The sequence below is a fragment of the Meles meles genome, chromosome X, assembly GCF_922984935.1.
Source record: "Meles meles chromosome X, mMelMel3.1 paternal haplotype, whole genome shotgun sequence".
NCBI classification, from domain to species: domain Eukaryota; kingdom Metazoa; phylum Chordata; class Mammalia; order Carnivora; family Mustelidae; genus Meles; species Meles meles.
This window is the reverse complement of record NC_060087.1, coordinates 46233628-46251306: the sequence shown is the minus strand read 5'-3', so window position 1 is coordinate 46251306 and position 17679 is coordinate 46233628. Positions and strand designations below refer to the sequence as shown.

General features: G+C 46.7%; 1 protein-coding gene across 31 annotated transcripts in view; it reads left to right on the top strand.

Moving 5' to 3' along the window:
• The window catches only part of FAM156A (family with sequence similarity 156 member A), a 41246-nt gene that overhangs the window by 8719 nt on the left and 14848 nt on the right, over positions 1 to 17679 (top strand). For 9 of the 31 annotated variants that reach the window (XM_045995932.1, XM_045995928.1, XM_045995922.1 and 6 more), the window contains exon 3: positions 478 to 657. The exons of 10 other annotated variants lie outside the window; for them this stretch is intronic. Coding sequence is in view for 10 of the 21 variants with exons in the window: in XM_045995916.1 (XP_045851872.1) it covers positions 615 to 657; positions 4959 to 5063 (148 nt within the window). In the remaining 11 variants the exon portion in view is untranslated. Of the gene's footprint in view, positions 1 to 477; positions 658 to 4958; positions 5064 to 6377; positions 6603 to 9911; positions 10011 to 11582; positions 11705 to 12220; positions 12407 to 13182; positions 14647 to 17679 lie in introns of those variants that run through there. 12 more of the 31 variants (XM_045995912.1, XM_045995913.1, XM_045995905.1 and 9 more) reach the window with 8 other exon arrangements.

Below are 17679 nucleotides of genomic sequence, written 5' to 3'. Positions count from 1 at the left end.
TAAGTTATCTCTTTTTCTATGTAAGACTTTTATGGTTGGTGAGAATTGTTTTAGCCGGTCAAATCGGGGACCCCTGAGGGATGTAATGGAGGTGAGTACCGCAGGCTCCTGTGACCCTGCTGCAGGGGTCTTAAGACGGAGACCTGTGGCACTTGCATCCCACCCTCCACAGCCTGACGTGCTTCAGTCCGGACATGGTTCTCTCGCGGGTTCGTCATTATGACGCGGGGTCCAGCCATTCCCAGTCCCTCAGTTCCACAGGTGTGGACTGGCCTTCTGTTGAGTGTCAGGGCCTCTGGCCCGAGGGCACCCAGATGAGCGGGGTGTTGTTTCTAGCCTTCCGAGAAGGAGGTAAGACTCTGGTGAGGGAGACAGACATGGAAACAAAGTGGCAGCGGTTAAGCCGGTTTTGTTCAGCCACTCCTGACAGATCACAGGATGAACATCTCCCACTGAATTCTTCCCGTCCTTTCCCAGCATATCCTGCGGAAGATCCATCTGGTCCGTACACTTGGGTTCCCGTCATCCTGTTTCCTCCATGTCCCGCTGCAGCTATCGAGTGATACTGGCATGTGGTCGCAGACTCCAACCCAAGAAGGGAATGGCTTTCGCTGATGTGTTTTCCAAAACGGTCAAGGGTTATTGGTACCTTTCCAGGTAAAACCTCGTGCCAGTTTCCCTCAGTTTACAGGGAAGTTACATTTATGGAAAATCCAGTGTATTGAAGTCTCTGCAAAAAAGATTTGCATCCCTGCAACTTTGCCTTCCTGCATGCCAGTACCACCCTTTCATCATTTCAGCAATCAAAATTGCCCTCTGAACTTTTCAAAATGTGCCGGTATTTTAATTTTGGTTTAAATACTACGTATGATATGGTTTTAAACCACAAGAAGATGGTCTTATGCAGGTACCCCCGTCCCACCCAAAGCCTGGTATTCACAGACGAAGGATAGGAAGGTTGTGGTCCTTGTCTGCATTTGGTCAGAGGAAATAGCGTGGCAGCATGGAGTAGGGCACAGTACCTTCCAGGAAGGATTCTGGGCACCTTCCTCTTCTGTGTGCTTCCGGTGATGAGAAAACGTCTCAGGGACAGCGGGGGTGTGAGGTAAAGCTGTGTTTCAGTGGTCACCAGTGCCATGGGATGTCAGTGCCCAGGATGGTTTTGTGGTAGTCATGGCCCTTAGCTCTGGACCTGGGGTTCTCCTCATTGATGAGAAGCCTTTCCAGGTGCGGACAGCAGGGTGAGGGGCTGGGCTAGGGCTTGAAAACTACTGTCCTGTTTGGGACAGCAGATGAGATCACAGACAGACAGCCGCAAGGAGAAGAGGGAGACGATCTTCTAAGGTCAGGGGCAGGTTTCTGGCAGGTGAAGGGAAGACATTGGCCCCAAGTTCTGGTTGCTCCAGGCTGACGTGGAATGGAGTGTGGGTGCAAGAATGCACCGAAGGCTGAGGGGAGGTGGGGATAATAGATCGCATAACCTCACATCATATGGATTACGTGGTCCCTGAGAAAAGCCCGTGCTGTCATAGGAGCTAAATGTCATCTCCTGTCACCACCGCCACCCACTGGCCTCAAAGAGAATGGTTTTGAGATAGACAGAACCCTTCAGGGAGAAAGGCCAGTGGGGTCATGGTGTCTTCTCAGAAAATCCACCGCCCTACCCCTGTTTTGACTCTCACACTGTGTTCTTTATGTCCTGTCATCTTGCCTGCTTTCAGGCTGGTCTTCTCGTGTGTGTATCTGTCCAGAAAGTCAGTACGTTGGAGACAGGCTTGCTCCCAAAGGGGCTTAATTAAGTTCTTGAGTGTTTCCTAGGCAGAGTTAAAAAAAATCACAGATTCTAGGGCACCGTTGTGGCCACACTAAGTGAGATTCACTGGGTGTGGATCATAGCATGTGCATTTTTTTAAGAGTTCCTGGGTTCTGACTCATGTGGACAGCTTGTCTGGGAACTACTGGAGCAGGGGAATGGTGCTATTTTTCTTGCCGCCAGGCTTCTCTCTCCTCTGTGAGGGTGCACAGAAGTGACACCGGTTTTTGGTGCCTTCTCTGATGCACAGACCCAACACCGTCAGCTAGGAGACGGGCATGCTGTCTGCTGTACTAAGGAGGCTCTGAGAGTACTGTTTGCAGAAAGTCTCCAGAATCCAGTCCAGTCGAGCTTCCGTCTACGTGATTGCTGTTGCACTCACATTTCTGTTTACTGTGTGCTTCCGTGCTCTGCAACCGGTTAGTGGTCTGTGCTAGCCGTTGTTCTACATACTTTGCACTGGCCATTGGAGCTTACCACTGACTGAACAAATACACAGCGGGGTGAGTTTTCCACAATGCCTTCAGACCCGTGCCTCCAGCCCTCACAGCTGGGCGACACTGAGCAAGCTGCTTAACATCCGGGAGCCTCGTTTCATGTAGCAACATGGAAATACTAGTTAATGCTAAGCGGAGCTGCTTCTTGGGGCAGTTTAGAGCACTGACTGTGTTAAGACAAGGAAAGTTGTCAGGACAGTGCCTGGCATGTGGAGAGCTGTCAGTGAGTTCTAGCTGCTGTTCCTGTTGTTCTCACATTTCCCTGAAGCGTGTTCCAGACACATGGTGTCAAGACTACCTCTGGCTCACCGGAGGGACTTGGCACTATCACGTCAGCTCCTCAGGGACTCCAGAGTCAAGTCAGGGGTGGGGGGTGGGTGCCCAGGGGAGGGCGTGTTTTTCCTTACCGTAGTGAGTGTTCGGCCAACCTTAAGCGTTATTATGAAGCCTGAGTGGAAACTTCTCTAGGAAGTTAGAACAAATGACCTGTTCATATGTCTTGTACGAAGGTTGGAAAAGTAAGTGGTCACTGGGTAAGGACAGAACACGAGTCTATGAATTTGCATAATCTTGTCAAAGAGAGAAATTTCAAGGCCAGAGACCCTCATCACGTGACTTCTTTTCTTGCTGTTAGTTCTGTTGAATCCACTTCTCCTGCATCAGATGGTCACAGGTGAACCTGAACCTGGGAAAGATAGGAAACTGTTACTAGTCAAATTGTCATCGGCAAGACTTCATTTCTCATGGAGTTTTCACCTGTCCAGTTTTATTGTATGGATTTTTCTCCTCCGCTAATATTCATTATTGATTTAACAAAGGCTGATGTATTGATATTTTCTGAGCTCCGTCATGAGAAGATGGTAAAGAGTGTTTTTGGAGAGTCTGAGGAGAAGGGCAGTGGGGAGGGAAAGGCGGAGGATGAGGTGAAGGTGTGGGGGGGGCGTGGGCGGGAGGAGAGACGTCACGGCAAACAGGAGGAGAAGGATGAGGGGCACAAGCAGAAAGCAGAAGTAAAGAGACATAGGAGTAGAAGCTCACACGTCAGGAGGCTTACTATAGGCTTGGCATTGTTTTTAGCTCTTTCTCTACAGACAGAATTGTAAAAGTCATTTAAAAGTCTCTTCAACACTGGGAGGTAAATATTTTTAATGTTAACATCCCCTTTTTACAAACCAGGAGACTGAGACACGTAGAGGTTAAGAGGGGAAATAACTTCCCTGAAGCCACCTAGCCAGCAAGGGCAGAGTCGGGGTTGTACCCAGGTCAGAGAAACATAAAGAGACTTGGGATTTGCCCCTAAACTGCAGCGCACCTCAGTGTCCAGTGTCCTCTGGCTCAAAAGGCAGGTGAACGTGTGCAGCAGCTTAATCTGATTACACTGCATCTGGGTATGGATTGATCTTGATGCCTCTTCAGTGCATGAAACACTGTGGGGTGTCAAGTCACTCTAGGCACATCAGTAAGTGGGTACCTGGTTCATATCAAGGCCTGTACATGTGGACGTCACCATTACTATCATGATGGACAGTAGTTTATGGTATAATGTTGGGAAGTAAAACAACAGAGAAAAGAGTGTAGTTGACCTCCCCGCTCCAATCTCGTAATTTTAAAAAATGCATAGAATGAAGCCTGGAGGACAGTACACCACATTAAGTCATTTTCCCTAAGCGTGAAACTCTTAGATAATTGGCAGATAACGTTTTGTTCGCTGTTCGATGTGCTGTATCTTCTCTATTATTGCACAGCCAGTGTTTCTGTTACCTGTTTTAAGTCATTTTGATGAAGACTCCAGCTTTGATATCCTTGCCAGGAGAAACACCAGTCAGGGCATTTAATGGAGAGAGGAGATGTATGGTTCAGTAGAGAGGAGCAGTGGGGGAAGCAGAGAGCTTTGGGCAGAAGGTTAGCTAAGTCTGCAGGTGCTGTGAAATCACCCCAGAGGATGCAGGCCAAAACCGAATCAAGCCAGATAGCAGCTTGCATCCCAAGGAAGAGACAGTTGTGCCATTGAGATGAGTATCTGTGCTAAGATTTCTTAGACTTTTATTTTCCGTTGGCCCCTGTGGTGCAGCAGGGCGACGTGTGGTTCTTAGGAGGCAGCGCTGCGCTGCGCTGGGCGCAGAGCGGGTGAGAGCAGCAGCCTCACCTGAAGCATTCTCCTTTTGTGGGCCAGTTGGAGTCCTTTCCTTGATGTCTGGAAGCTGACGGATTCAGAAAAGAAAACAGAAAATACACAGCACAGCAGTTAGATCCAGCTCTCCTCCAACAGATCCCTACATTGCAAGTGAGCCGCAGGCACAGGTGTTGTAGTCATTGGTTGGGACTTAGCAGGTTGGGTTGGGAGACTCGAAGAAGAAACATGGAAGTGAATAAAAGGTGAGAGAACACCTCACGAGGGGACAGACCGCAACCATCCTATTTTCTGGCCTTTTCTGCTAAGAAAATCGTGTGCTCCATTACTGTGGGGAGGGGGCACCCCGGCCCAAGGTCTGGGAAGGAATCACTGCAAGTGGTGATGAGCATTCTGAGGACCCACCATCAGTGGTAACAAGGGGACACTGAGTGTGTGAAGACGCAGAGGCCTCTGCCTTTACCGTAGACTCAAAGCTTTTTAGCCCTGCTGAGAGTCATGTTGCTTCACCTTACAGAAGCTCAGAGCCACCATCTAGCAAAACTGCCGGTGCTTCTCCACGTCCTAATCCAGCTCGGGGTGTCCGCCCAGGCACTGCTCACTGATCTGCAGGAGTGTAAAGGTGACCGTGTGTGTTTGTGCGTAAGTGCGTAACAGGCATAGGGAGAGAGACTACTCATTTAACTGATTCACCGAGCTCCCAGCCACTATCTGGACACTGTGTTGGGTGCCTGGGAGATGTCGTTAATAAAGACACTTCCCTGTTTTTGTGCAGTTTATGCCAAATCATCAGAGAGTAGTTAATCTAACCATCATACAAAGAAACATAAAAATTACACCCATGATTAGTGGTACAAAGAGGTGCACTTTATGGAGGTATGACTGATAGGTAGAGCTGTATGTATTTCATGTGTACAACTTATATGCCATCTAGGACATAGATGGAACCATCACCTTCCAGGGTTTCCTCCCGTCCCCTTTGTCTTGTGGGTGTGGTGGTTATATTCTTTTCATTAGTGGTAAGAACACTTAACGTAAGATCATCTCTTAGTGATTTTAAGTATACAACACGGTTATCATCAGTGAGAGGCATGGTGTGTGCAGTAGAACCCCAGAACGTATTTCTCTTGCATAATTATACATTTGGACCTTGGACCATCACCTCACGGTTCACCCCTGCCCCAATCCCTGGCAACCATTGTTCTGTGCTCTGCTTCTAAGAGTCTGTTTTAGATTGCATATACAGGTGAGACAATGCAGTGTTTGTCTTTCTGTGTCTGCATTATTGTACTTAGCCATCATGCATCCCAGGCTTGCACGGCATGCTCTTATCCATAGAAAACCCTGAAGACTCTGACAAAGACCACACCAGACCAAGGGTTAGAACTAATGAGCAGATTCGGTAATGTTGCTTTCACTTTTAAAAAGAGTTTACTGGATGTGAGATTGTTGGTTGCTGAGCATTTTGAATGATTATCCCCCTCCTTCTGTCCTCTGTTTTTTTCTGCTGAGAAATCTGTTTATCTGATTGGCTTTCCCCCATAAGTGAGGGGTCCTTTTCTCTTGTTTTCAAGAGTTTCTCCTTGCCTTTGGCTTTCAGCATTTTTTGCTGTGATGTGTCTGAATCGCTTCTCGTTTGTCCTGCCTGGGGTTCCTTGAGCTGCTTTCAGACAGTATCCTTTTGAATGTTTTTTCTGCTCCTTTCCGTCTCCATTCTGCCACTCTTCTGCATCTCTGTGGGTGTTCTTTTTTTTTTTTTTTAATATTTTATTTGTTTATTTGACAGAGATCACAAGTAGGCAGAGAGGCAGGCAGAGAGAGAGGGGGAAACAGGCTCCCCGCTGAGCAGAGAGCCCGATGCGGGGCTTGATCCCAGGACCCTGAGATCATGACCTGAGCTGAAGGCAGAGGCTTTAACCCACTGAGCCACCCAGGCGCCCCATCTCTGTGGTTGTTCTTAACAGCGTCCCATATTTCTCTGCAGCTCCGTTTATTTTCCACACTTGTTTTCCTCTCTTTCTTCGGATTCTGCAGCCTCTATCTGTCTTTCTTCAAGATGGCTAAATCTTTGGCAGCTCAACTACCGTCGATCTCCTTGAGTGAATTTTTTACTTCAGTTATTGCGCTTGTCAACTCCAGAACTTCGATTCGGATCTTTTCGGTAATTGTTCTCTCTTTATTGTTATTCTCTGTTTGATGTGACATTTTCATCATACCTTCCACTACTTTGATTGTGGTCTCCTTTTGTTCTTCGGACCTATGTATAACAGCAACTTTGAATTCCTTGTCAAATCTGTCATCTGGTCACAACCATAGGCAGTTTCTTTGGCTCACTTCTTCATACTTTCCTGTTTCTTTGCATGTATCCCAGGTTTTTTTTTTTTTTTTTTCTTGTCTGGAAACCTGACAGTCTAAACTAGTCCGGTTGCTACACTGTCTAAAATACTGTAGCAGTTCTGGGTACTGGACCATCCATCCCACCCCTTCCCGGGTTTGTTACTGACGTTTGCTTGTTTAGTTGTTTAGTGTCTGGCTGGTTCATTTAGAGTCTGTTTTCACTCCTTACTCTCCCGCTAGCCTCGCCCCCATCCTAGCTGTGTTATGCTTCAGATTTTACTCCTCAGGGAGAGACGACTCGGGGATGCCCACTGTCACCCGGGGGTGACTGGTTTGGGCAGGGCTCTCCTGGATTGTCTCTTTCTCTGACCAAACCCAGCTGTTCAGGTCTACTAACTGGGGGCCGCTTCTGCTGTTTTCAGCAATACCCTGGCTATGTTGCTTCATAATAGAAACCTGTGAAATCCCTGCTCCTTTGAAGGGCTAGCTGTCCACGTTAGTGTTAGAGATTTTATTTTTCTGACCCTAGGCAGGCTCCTTCCAGCTGTCTCTTCTCCCTGATTGTCTCAGGTAATCCAGCCAGCCTACAGTTGATCCTCTACGTTCAAGAATTGCACCAGTATGCTATGGGTTGCCATTTCCACGGGCTCCACTGTTTTGAAAGTGCCCCTGGGCCTAACCTTCAAAACACTGCATTGAAAATGAAATTCATTCCTCCGGGAGGAGCTCCCTGCTTCCAAACCTCTGAGCCACAACTCTGTAGTGGGGAAGTGGGGACGATGGTGGCATGGTGGCACGCTTCTCCTTCCTGTTTTTTAGTGTGGTACTTTGTAGTGTTGCTTTTTACAGTGTCTGTTTTTGATGGTTTATGGCTGGCATAGAGAAACAATTGACTCTATTGTACTGATACTGTACTGATGTTGTATTTTGTTACTTTGCTAAACTGGCCTCTTATTTCAGGTAACTTTTCTGTGGATTCATTTTAGGGATTCAGGTTTGCCTGTGAGTAATGAGTGTGACATCTTTCTTTCCTCTGGACTTTGTTATCGGCTAGAACAGGCAGTAAACTATTGACTAGAAGTGGCAAAAGCACACACACTTGCTGTGTTCCCTGTCTTAGAAGGGAAGCATTCACACCTTCACGATTCGTGGTTATATTCACTTTAGCTCTTTCTGTAGCTGCCAATTATCCGTTTAAGGATGTTGCCATCTCCCCAACATTCATGGTGAAGCCTTTCTCCAGTATGATGGTAATTGGAGGTGGGGCCTTTGGGAGGTGATCAGGTCATGCGTGTGGAGCCCACATGTGTGGTAATTGCAACCTTATAAAAGGGACCCCTGAGCGCTCCCTCAGCCCTCCTGCCATGTGAGGACAAGAAGTCAGCAGTCTGTGTGGCAGGAAGCAGGGCCTCACCTGATCCTGAATCTGCTGGCACCTTGATCTTGGGCTTCCCGGCATCCGTAAGTCTAAGAAATACATTTCTCTTGCTTTTGTAAGTCATCCAGTCTGTGGTAGTTTTGTTACATCCACCCTAAGAGACGAAGGTAGAAATCCCTCTCTGTAGCTGATTTACTAGGCGTTTTTATCAAGTACATTTTATCAAGTGCTTTTTATGCATCTGTTGAGGTGCTCATATATTTTTAGTCTGTTTTTATGGTCAGTTAGAGGGATTGATTATCAAGCGCTCAACCCATCTTGAAGCCGTAGAGCAAATGCCATTTCACCATGGTATTTTATCTTCTGTACGTATTGCTGGTTTCAAACAGCTAACATTTTATTTTGGATTACTGCATCTGTGTTCATGAGTTACATTGCTCTTGTTAGCCTGAAAAGTAAAACAGCCAGTTACGTTACCAGCAGAAATGGGTTTATTCAGGAATAGCAGGGAATTAGAAAATTGGAGCAAGCAACCTAAGGCAAAATCCTAGGCAAGTCCAACAAACAAAGGAGAGGAACGTCATTTCATGGAGAAGGAGGAAGTCGGGAGGGGTTGTTTGGAACAAAAGTCCATTGGAGAAACAGCCAGAGTTCAGAGTGATGACAGTTGCTGGTTGGCTGAGTTGCACGAGTAGTCCATATCTTGTAGGTGATGCCATGTACATGTTTTCCTGTTGGGGCCTATAATTGAGGTTCTTTCATGTTGGTTTTTCTTCTGTTGGCTCTATAATGGACAGCCCTTCCTGTAATTGATGTTGAGCAGTATGGCTCTCCCTTCTAGGCTCTGGACTCTACTTTATACTGATATTTCCCTTTATTTTTTTTTTTCACACTCTGTAATTTGTATTCTTAAGAGATTGTGTCTTGCTTTGATGTCAGGATGTGGCAGGCTCTGTAACGTGCTTTAGGAAGTTTAACCTCTTCTTCAGTTACCTGGAAGCTAGAATGTAAACAATGAAGCCACATAAGCCTTAATTTTTTTTTGTGAGGGAATGGTTTTTATTTTGTGTTTGATTTATTGAATTCATTCTCTTTGACAGATGCAGGGCCATTTGGGTTAACGACTTTTTTTCTTTTTAAGATTTTATTCCTTTGAGAGAGAGCACGAGCCACAAGCAGGGGGAGAGGGAGAAGCAGACTCCCCGCTGAGCTGAGAGCCCGACCCAGGGCTCCATCCAGACCCTGGGATCATGACCTGAGCCGAAGGCAGATACTTAACCTGCTGAGCCACCCATTCATTTTTACCAGTCTGGCTAAACCCATGAGATTTACTGATCTTGTCAAAGAACCAATTCTTAGTTTCATTGATTCCTTTGTAGCGATTCTATGATTTCTACTGAGTTGATTTCTTTTCAGACCTCCATTAATTCTTTTTCTCCTTGCCTTAGGTTTAAATTGATTTTGCTTTTGTAATTTCTTAAGGTGACGGCTTAGATCATTGATTGGAGACGATTCTTCTTTTCTAATATAACTGTTTAATGATAGAAGTTTCCCTCGGTGCATTGTTTTAGATTCACCTCACAAATTTTGATACACCGTGTTTTCCTTTTCAGCTTCTTGTGGTTTCTTCCTTGATCCCCACGTGATTTAGAAATGTCATTTAATTTCAAAACATTTTGTGGTTTCCTGGATAGCTCGGTGCATCCCATTTCTATTTTAATTCTTTGTGGTCAGAGAACCTAGTGTGTGTTTCAGTCCTTTAGACGCTGAGATTTACTTTATGGCACAGCGTATGGCCTGTCTTGGTGAGCACTGCCTGTGACTTCAGAAGAATGTCTATTCCACTGTCTTTCTGTAAGTATCAGTTAGGTCATGTCTGTGGGGAGTCCTGCTCAGGTGTTGCGTAGAGTGTCTGATTGTATTGTCCACTGGTACTTTCATTTTTACTTTTCATTTTACTTTTTTTTGTGGGCAGGAAAATGCTGAGGGCTCTCGTTATAACCAGTTTGTCTTTGTTCTTGGTTTTATCAGTTTTTACCTCTTGTGCTTTAAAAACGCAAGCACGGGGGCACCTGGGTGGCTCAGTGGGTTAAAGCCTCTGCCTTCGGCTCAGGTCATGATCCTAGGGTCCTGGGATCGAGCCCCACATCGGGCTCTCTTCTCAGCAGGGAGCCTGCTTCCTCCTTTCTCTCTCTGTCTGCCTCTCTGCCTACTTGTGATCTCTGTCTGTCAAATAAATAAATAAATAAATCTTTAAAAAAAAAAAAAAACGCAAGCACGTTCATGATTTTTTCATCTTCTCGATGATGAGACCTCCATTTCATGACGTCACTCTGTCTTTTTCCTTGTGATGATCCTCATTCTGAAGTTTACTTGGTGTAATAGTAACTTAGCCCCTCTAGCTACTCATTTGATTCACGTTTGCTGGGTATATGTGTCTCCGTGTGTTCGGGGTGCAGGCACAAAATACCACAGACTGGGTGTCTTATACACAAACTTATTTCTCACTGTTATGGAGGTTGGACGTCCGGGATCAGGGGCCCACATGGTTGGGTTCTAGTGAAGGCCCTCTTCCAGGTCACAGATGTGTGGTCGTGCCCTCACATAGTGGAAAGACAATGTGAGTGGATCTCTCCGGGGCCCCTTCATGCGGGCTCTGCCCTAGGACCTACCCCTCCCAGAGGCCAGCCTCCTAACGGTATCATCTTTGGGGGATGAGGATTTAATGTAAGAATTTTGGAGGAGACAAACATTTTGGAGGAGGTAACATTTTCCATTCACTTACTTTTAACTTATATATGTATTTATGCTTAAGCGCAATTCTTTTGACAGTATCTAGTTGGGTCTTGCTTTTTTTATCTGAAGTGACAAATCAGGTCTTTTAATTGACGTGCAGGCAGTGTACATGGAGTGTGTTAACATCTGCCATCTGGCTGGCTGTATATTTCTATCATATGTATTTTTTATTTAGATTTTTCCTATTCCCGCCATAATTTTGAATCAGTTGAACATTTGCTGTTATTCTATTTTATCTCCACTGTTGGCTTACTAGTTAAACACCTTTAAACAGTCTTTTTAGATGGTTGCTCTAGGGTTTACAGTGTATATTGGTGCTTCTCGCACCATGCCTTCAAATGATATTCTGCCACTTCATGTACACTGTAAGAATCATATGACTGTATACCTCTCCTTCTTTCTCCCATCCTTGGTGCTGTGGTTGCCTTCAGTGTCTTAAACCCCTCAATACATTGTTCCTATTGTTACGTTCGATAGTTCTCTTCTAAAGGGATGATTTACTAGGAAAAAAATTGGTATTCACCCACGACTTTACCATGCCCAGCACTGTTCAGTTGTCTGTATAGATCCTGATTTTCTTTGGTTATCATTTACCTTCTCCTGAAGAACTTCCTTTCATATGTTTTGTAGGGCAGATCTGCTGGCTGTGCCTCTCCTCAGCATTTTGTTTGTTTTGAAATTTTTGTTTCACCTTCATTTCTCAAAAGCATTTGCATGAATCTGAAAATTCTGGGTCACAGCGATGCTGATGAGTAAGTAGCCGCCATCCTGTTTGTTCCCGTGTATGTAATGTGTCTCTCTTCTTTGCTTTTCCCATCAGAGGGTGTCAGTGTTGGTGTCTGAGTCAGTCTTTTTGCTAGTCAAGTTGGACTTCAGTTCTGTTGTTGCTGTAGTTGGTTTAACCCTACCATATACTAGATTGATACACAAAAATCAATTCTATTTCTATACATTAGCAGTGAATAATCCAAATAAGTAAGAAAACAATCTCACTTACAGTCGAGTCAAAAGAATGACATATTTAGGAGCTAATTTAACCAAACAGGTGTGAGAGGCACACACTGAAAATCACAAAACGCAGTTGAAAGAGAGGAAAGCGTACTGAAATAAATGGAAAGACCTCCTGTGTTCATGGATTGGGCACTTGATGTTGTTAAGTTTGCGACATTCCCCAAATTGATCCAAGAAGCATTCAGTGTAATCCCTATTGATAGTCTAACTGCGGTGTTTTAGAAATTGAGAGGCTGATCCTGAGATTCATGTGGAAGTTGCAGGGACCCAGAATAGCTTAAACCATCTCGCAGAAGACAACCAAAAGTGGAGGACTCACGCATTCCGATTTCAAACATTATTTCAAAGCTCCAGTAATCAACATGATATCGTACTAATGTAAGGATGGACATAGAGATCAACGGAATAGAATTGAGAGTCCGGAAATAACCCATACAGCTATGGTGAGTTACTTGTTGGCAGCAGTGCCGAGACAGTTACATGGGGAAAGAACAGCCTTGTTAGCCAGTGGTGCTGGGACAACTAGGTGCTCACATTTACAGAAATGAGTTTGAATCCAAACGTCATAGTCTTAGGCAAAAATTAAGTCAAAAGGGAGCCAAAAATGTAAGAGCTAAAATTATCAGGCTTCTGTAAGAGAGCATAGGAGTATATCTTTGTGACGTTGGGTTGGGTGACGGATTCTTAGCTATGACGCCAAAGCACAGATAATAAATGCCAAATGGATAAAAGTGAACTTCATCAAAATTAGGAAAAAATTTTTCCTTTAAAGGACACCACAAGAATGTGGAAAAACAAATACAAAGAATGGGAGGAAATATTTGTGTATCGATAAGGGTCCAGTGTTCCGAATGTAGAAAGAATTCTTACCAATGAACAGTAAAAGGACAACCCAGTTAAAAATGGGCTAAGCATTTGAGTAGACATTTCTGTGAAAAAGATACACAAATATCCAAGAAGGACATGAAAAGATGTTCCAAAATGTTAGTCGTTAGGGAAACAAAACCTGAAAGCACAATGAATTACAACTTACCACCCACTAGTGTGGATAGAATTTCAAAAATGAAAATAAGAAGTGTTGGGGAGGATGTGCGGAAACGGAAATCCCCGTACATTGCTGGTGGGAATGCAAAATGGAACATCTGCTGTGGAAAACAGTTTGGCAGCTCCTCAAAAAGTTAAACAGAATTGCTGTCTGACCCAGTTATCCCACTCCTAGGTGTATATTGAAGACAAGTGAGGACATAAGCTCTCACAAAAACTTGTATACGAGTGTTCCTAGCCACCTTAATCACAACAGTCGAAGAGTGCAAACAGCCCAAATGCCAGCCATGTCATGAATCTATCACGTGTGGTGATACCATATCGTAGAATAATGTTCAGGCAAAAAAGAATGGAGCCATGATACTTGCCACAACATGGATGAATCCTGAACACGTTAAGCTAAGTGAAAGAAGCCATGCTCAAAGGCTGTGTAATGTGTGATCCTATTTAGTTGAAATAGCCAGAATGGACAAATCTGTGGAGACCTGAAGCCGAGTAGTGAATATCCAGAGTTCCTGGGAGAGGGGATTGGGGAGGGACTGCTAATGGTATAGGGTTTGTTCTGGAATTAGATATTGGTGACAGTTTGTCACAAAGGTGACAACCTTGTGCCTGTACAACTAAAAAGGGTGAATTTGATGGTACATGACTTGCAGCTCAATAAAATGAAAAAAAAATTAAATGAAAGCAGGTATGTACCTTTGAATAGGTTTTTGGCCATTTTTAGAAATGCGGTTGGCTGCACCCAAAAGTCATAGTAAGCTGTTCAAATCTTGCCTTCATCAGTTCGGTCATCAGAGGTGATCACTGTAGCCGGATGAGGTGTTTCCTTCTTGTCCCTGTTATCCGTATTGGCAAACTGCACGTGCGCACACATATACACGTACAGACCCTGGTTGACGTGGGAGTACTTCTTACATGCTACTCCCCATTTAAAAACATATATAAAAGTAAAATAAAAGCAAAATAAAGCTCTCTGGCCAGTACAGATTTGCTCCTCTCATTCCGTTCCAAGGCCAGTGGGTGCTCCACGGTGTGATGTGAACACTTCCATCTCTGATTTCCCCTTCCAAAGGGTGTTGACTACTAAGGGCCATTTAGAGTTTCTTTCCCCCAGAAATTTGCTCTTGTCATCATACACATAGCTCTGTGCCTGTGTAAGTATTTAAAACCTGTTGGTAGCAGTGGAGATTGCTGCATCAGAGGTTCCTTCAGTACAGAAATGTCTCCAAAGTACTTACTTGTGGACCTGATACTGTTCTAAATGCTGGGGAGACATCCCAGAAGACCCACACGTGCGCCTCGTTTCATGAACTGAAATCGTACTGAGGGTGGGGACAGGGTGGAATCAGATTTTGATTGATGCTGCCGCAGAACCCTGCGAAGTTCTTTTACCAATTCATGCTTCCCTCGGGGTGGCTGGGGTAACATATGCCCCTTTGCTGGCATCCTCAGCACCCCATTCGTGAAGCAGGGGCTGTTGACAGGAGGCTGAGCGCTTTCTCCCAGGCTGTCTACAAGATCGTGGAGTCTGCAGCTCGAATGATCCCTGTGGGGATTTTTTTTTTTTTAAGATTATTTATTTATTTATTTATTTATTTATTTATTTGACAGACTGAGATCACAAGTAGGCAGAGAGGCAGGCAGAGAGAGAGGGAGAAGCAGGCTCCCTGCCGAGCAGAGAGCCCGATGTGGGGCTCGATCCCAGGACCCTGACTCATGACCTGAGCCGAAGGCAGAGGCTTAACCCACTGAGCCACCCAGCCGCCCCCCCACCCCCGCCCGTGGGGATTTTAAAGAGTAGTGAGACTGATTGGGGCACGTGGACGGCTCAGTCGGTTAAGCATCTGCCTTTGACTCAGGTCATGATGCCAGGGTCCTGGAATCAAGCCCTGCATCGGGCTCACTGCTCGGCAGAGAGCCTGCTTCTCCCTCTCCTTGTGCCTGCCACTCTGCCTACTTATGCTCTCTCTCTCTCTGTGTCAGATTTATAAATAAATAAACAAACAAACAAACAAACAAACAGCGAGACCGAGATGGAACAATCCACTACCCATTTTAAGTGTATTCCCAGGTAGGGGGGGAGCTGGGGGTGATGTGACCCTGTCTGGGCAAATTACCAGAGTGTGCGGGGACAGGAGAGGGTGAGAGGTTGGTAGAGGAGCAGTGGGTAGTACCTGCCTGTACTGGGATGTACCACTGAGAGACCCAGAAGAAGCAGTCCACTTTGGGAGGGACAACTGGGAGTGAGGGAGCCTCGTGTTCCCAGAGAAACCATTGTGTGCAGGGTGCAGGGGAGCTCACTACCATGCAAGGACCTGTGCCTCCCCCGAGGTCACCGTCATCCCCCTTCTGACCCCAACCTGTCAGCTCTACAGATTCTAATCGAGTGGGGACCAGAGAAGGTGACAGTGGGGCACGTGAATGCTTCCCTGATGGGCGAGCAGGGCGGAGATGAAGGACACCAGTGGATCTGATTGGTCTAGATGGGATTGCCTACCAGGATCTTCCAGGGGAGAGAACTCCCAATGGCTGCAGGTCGGGGTGTCCTAGAGAGGTTAACGGTGCATAGGTGGGGCTTTGAAGAGTGGAGGTGGAAGTGGAGAGTTTGGAAACCTGCTGTGGAACCTCAGGCTGCTCATTCACAAAAAAAGGCTGAAGATACTGGCCAGGTCGGTGGGATCACTGGCTTTTATTCTGTCCTCCGGTCTGTCTTCCAGTTAGGTTTTTAAACAGTGGATACTGGATCCCACAATATGGGTATCAGCGCCCAATAAGCAATCACGAAATCTTTCTCCAGTGGCCCGTTATGTGCCCAGCAGACTACATGTGGGTCCTGGATGGGCAGAGATCGTTCGGAGACATACTCATGACATTCTCCAGACCAGGTTTCTCCAGGGAATCCGACAGTGACCCACTCAGCCCAAAGAAGTGAACACTTAGATGATGGGCCTTTAAGCGTTAGACAGGAGATGTTTGGGTGAGAGTAGGTAAGTAAGACATAGGGGGCTTCTCAAGTCAGTGAACTTCTCACCAGTCCTGACTGTATTCACACCTGAGTCTGAAAGGCTGCAGATGCAAGACTGGGTTCCTGTGCTCCCCGGTTCCCTGGGGAGTGGCCTCAGAGCTGGGCCAGTGTGTGTGTGTCCCCTGAGGAGGACAGGGTGCACCAGTTGGGCCCATATTAGCCTCTGTCCCCAGGTTCCACAGCCTCACAGTAGATACATGCGTGTGAGCAAAGAGCCCTGCTCTGGTGTTGGCCTCGTGGGGCGAGAAGAGGGGGGAAATGCATGCGCCTCACAGTTTGCACAAAGCCTGGCAGGAACTGGAGACCCTCGTGCCACCTTTCCCTTTAAAGCAGAATTAGGGATTGAGAGGAGGGGACGGGTTTCCTCTTTGGGGAGATGATAAGGTGGAGGGGTGGGTGGAGCAGGGGCACCCCTCAGCGGTCAGGTACGTGGTCTGTGGCATGTGTACCTGGCAGGGCAACGTGAACCCCTTCACCATCTCCTTCCCCGACTCGTGTTCACTGGCTTGCAGAGGATCTGCTGGCTGAAGGTGTCCCTTCTGTTCGGGGCTCCGGTGGACACTGGGAAAACCAGGTGGCTGCAGTGCCTGCAGGGTTTAGGAGCTGAGAAGGGTGAAGGGAGCACTGTGTTCAGGGTGAATGAGCCGCCGGCCAGACCTTCCTGAAGGCAGGGTGGCGGGGACTGGACCTACCCTGAGCAGCATGGGACTGTCCTGCTCCACCTTCCACAGCTTTCGCTCCTCAGCAGGTGGGCTCTGGGACCTTAAGGACAGTGTGAGTCTCCTGAGGATGGTATGAACACTGCCAGCCTAGACGATATCCCTATTTTGATGGGCGGAGGGCTCCACTGTGTGTCAAGCCTGGGGGCGGGGGCTGCCCTCCTGGGCGTGGCCTGGGCCTAGTGCAGCCTTGTCTTTGTCCAGAAACAGCCAGCAATGGCAAAACCTGTGAGTCATCCATCCTCTGGAAAAGGAGGTTCCTCGGGTGCCTGGACGGGCCCACTAGGATAGGGGCTAATACCCTGGAGACAGCCGTGTTCCTGAAAGGCTCTCTGTAATTCTGCCCTTCGGTCTCTGTATCTCACTTCTGGGGCTGGGTGAGACCTCACTGTGGCTCTCGTTGACATCTGTCTTGTATGGGGTGACTTTTCGTATTGAGAAGCAGGATGTCATTCCTCTGAGCTGGTTTGGGATCTGTCCAGGATTTGAGATGTCTGAGCTGTGTGAGGGTGTGCCGGCGTGTGAGATCACTGAGCTGTGGAGTGCCGTGTGTCCCAAGTGAGAGTTCTCTGGGCTGTTTAGGGCTTCCTCCCAGCGTGTGAGGTATTGGACCTGTTATGGGTGCAGGGTGCAGCATGGAAGGTGTCTGGGGCTGTGGCCGTGAAGTACTTTAGGAATTAGGGTTTGAGCTCTCCTGACAGTGTGTGTCGAGGTTGGCATATTTGAGCGCTTGGGGGTCCATACTCTAGGTTGTGAGATCACAAAGGTTATTTGTCACAGGACGGGGGTGTCCGAGTAAGCTCTGTGTTCACAGTACAGGTGCTCTGTGCTGTTTGTGCGTCTCCGTGCAGGGTCGTGAGCTCTGTGGTTGTGTGACACGCAGGGTGTGTGGTCTGTGAGCTATTAACTTTCTATGTCACAGGTT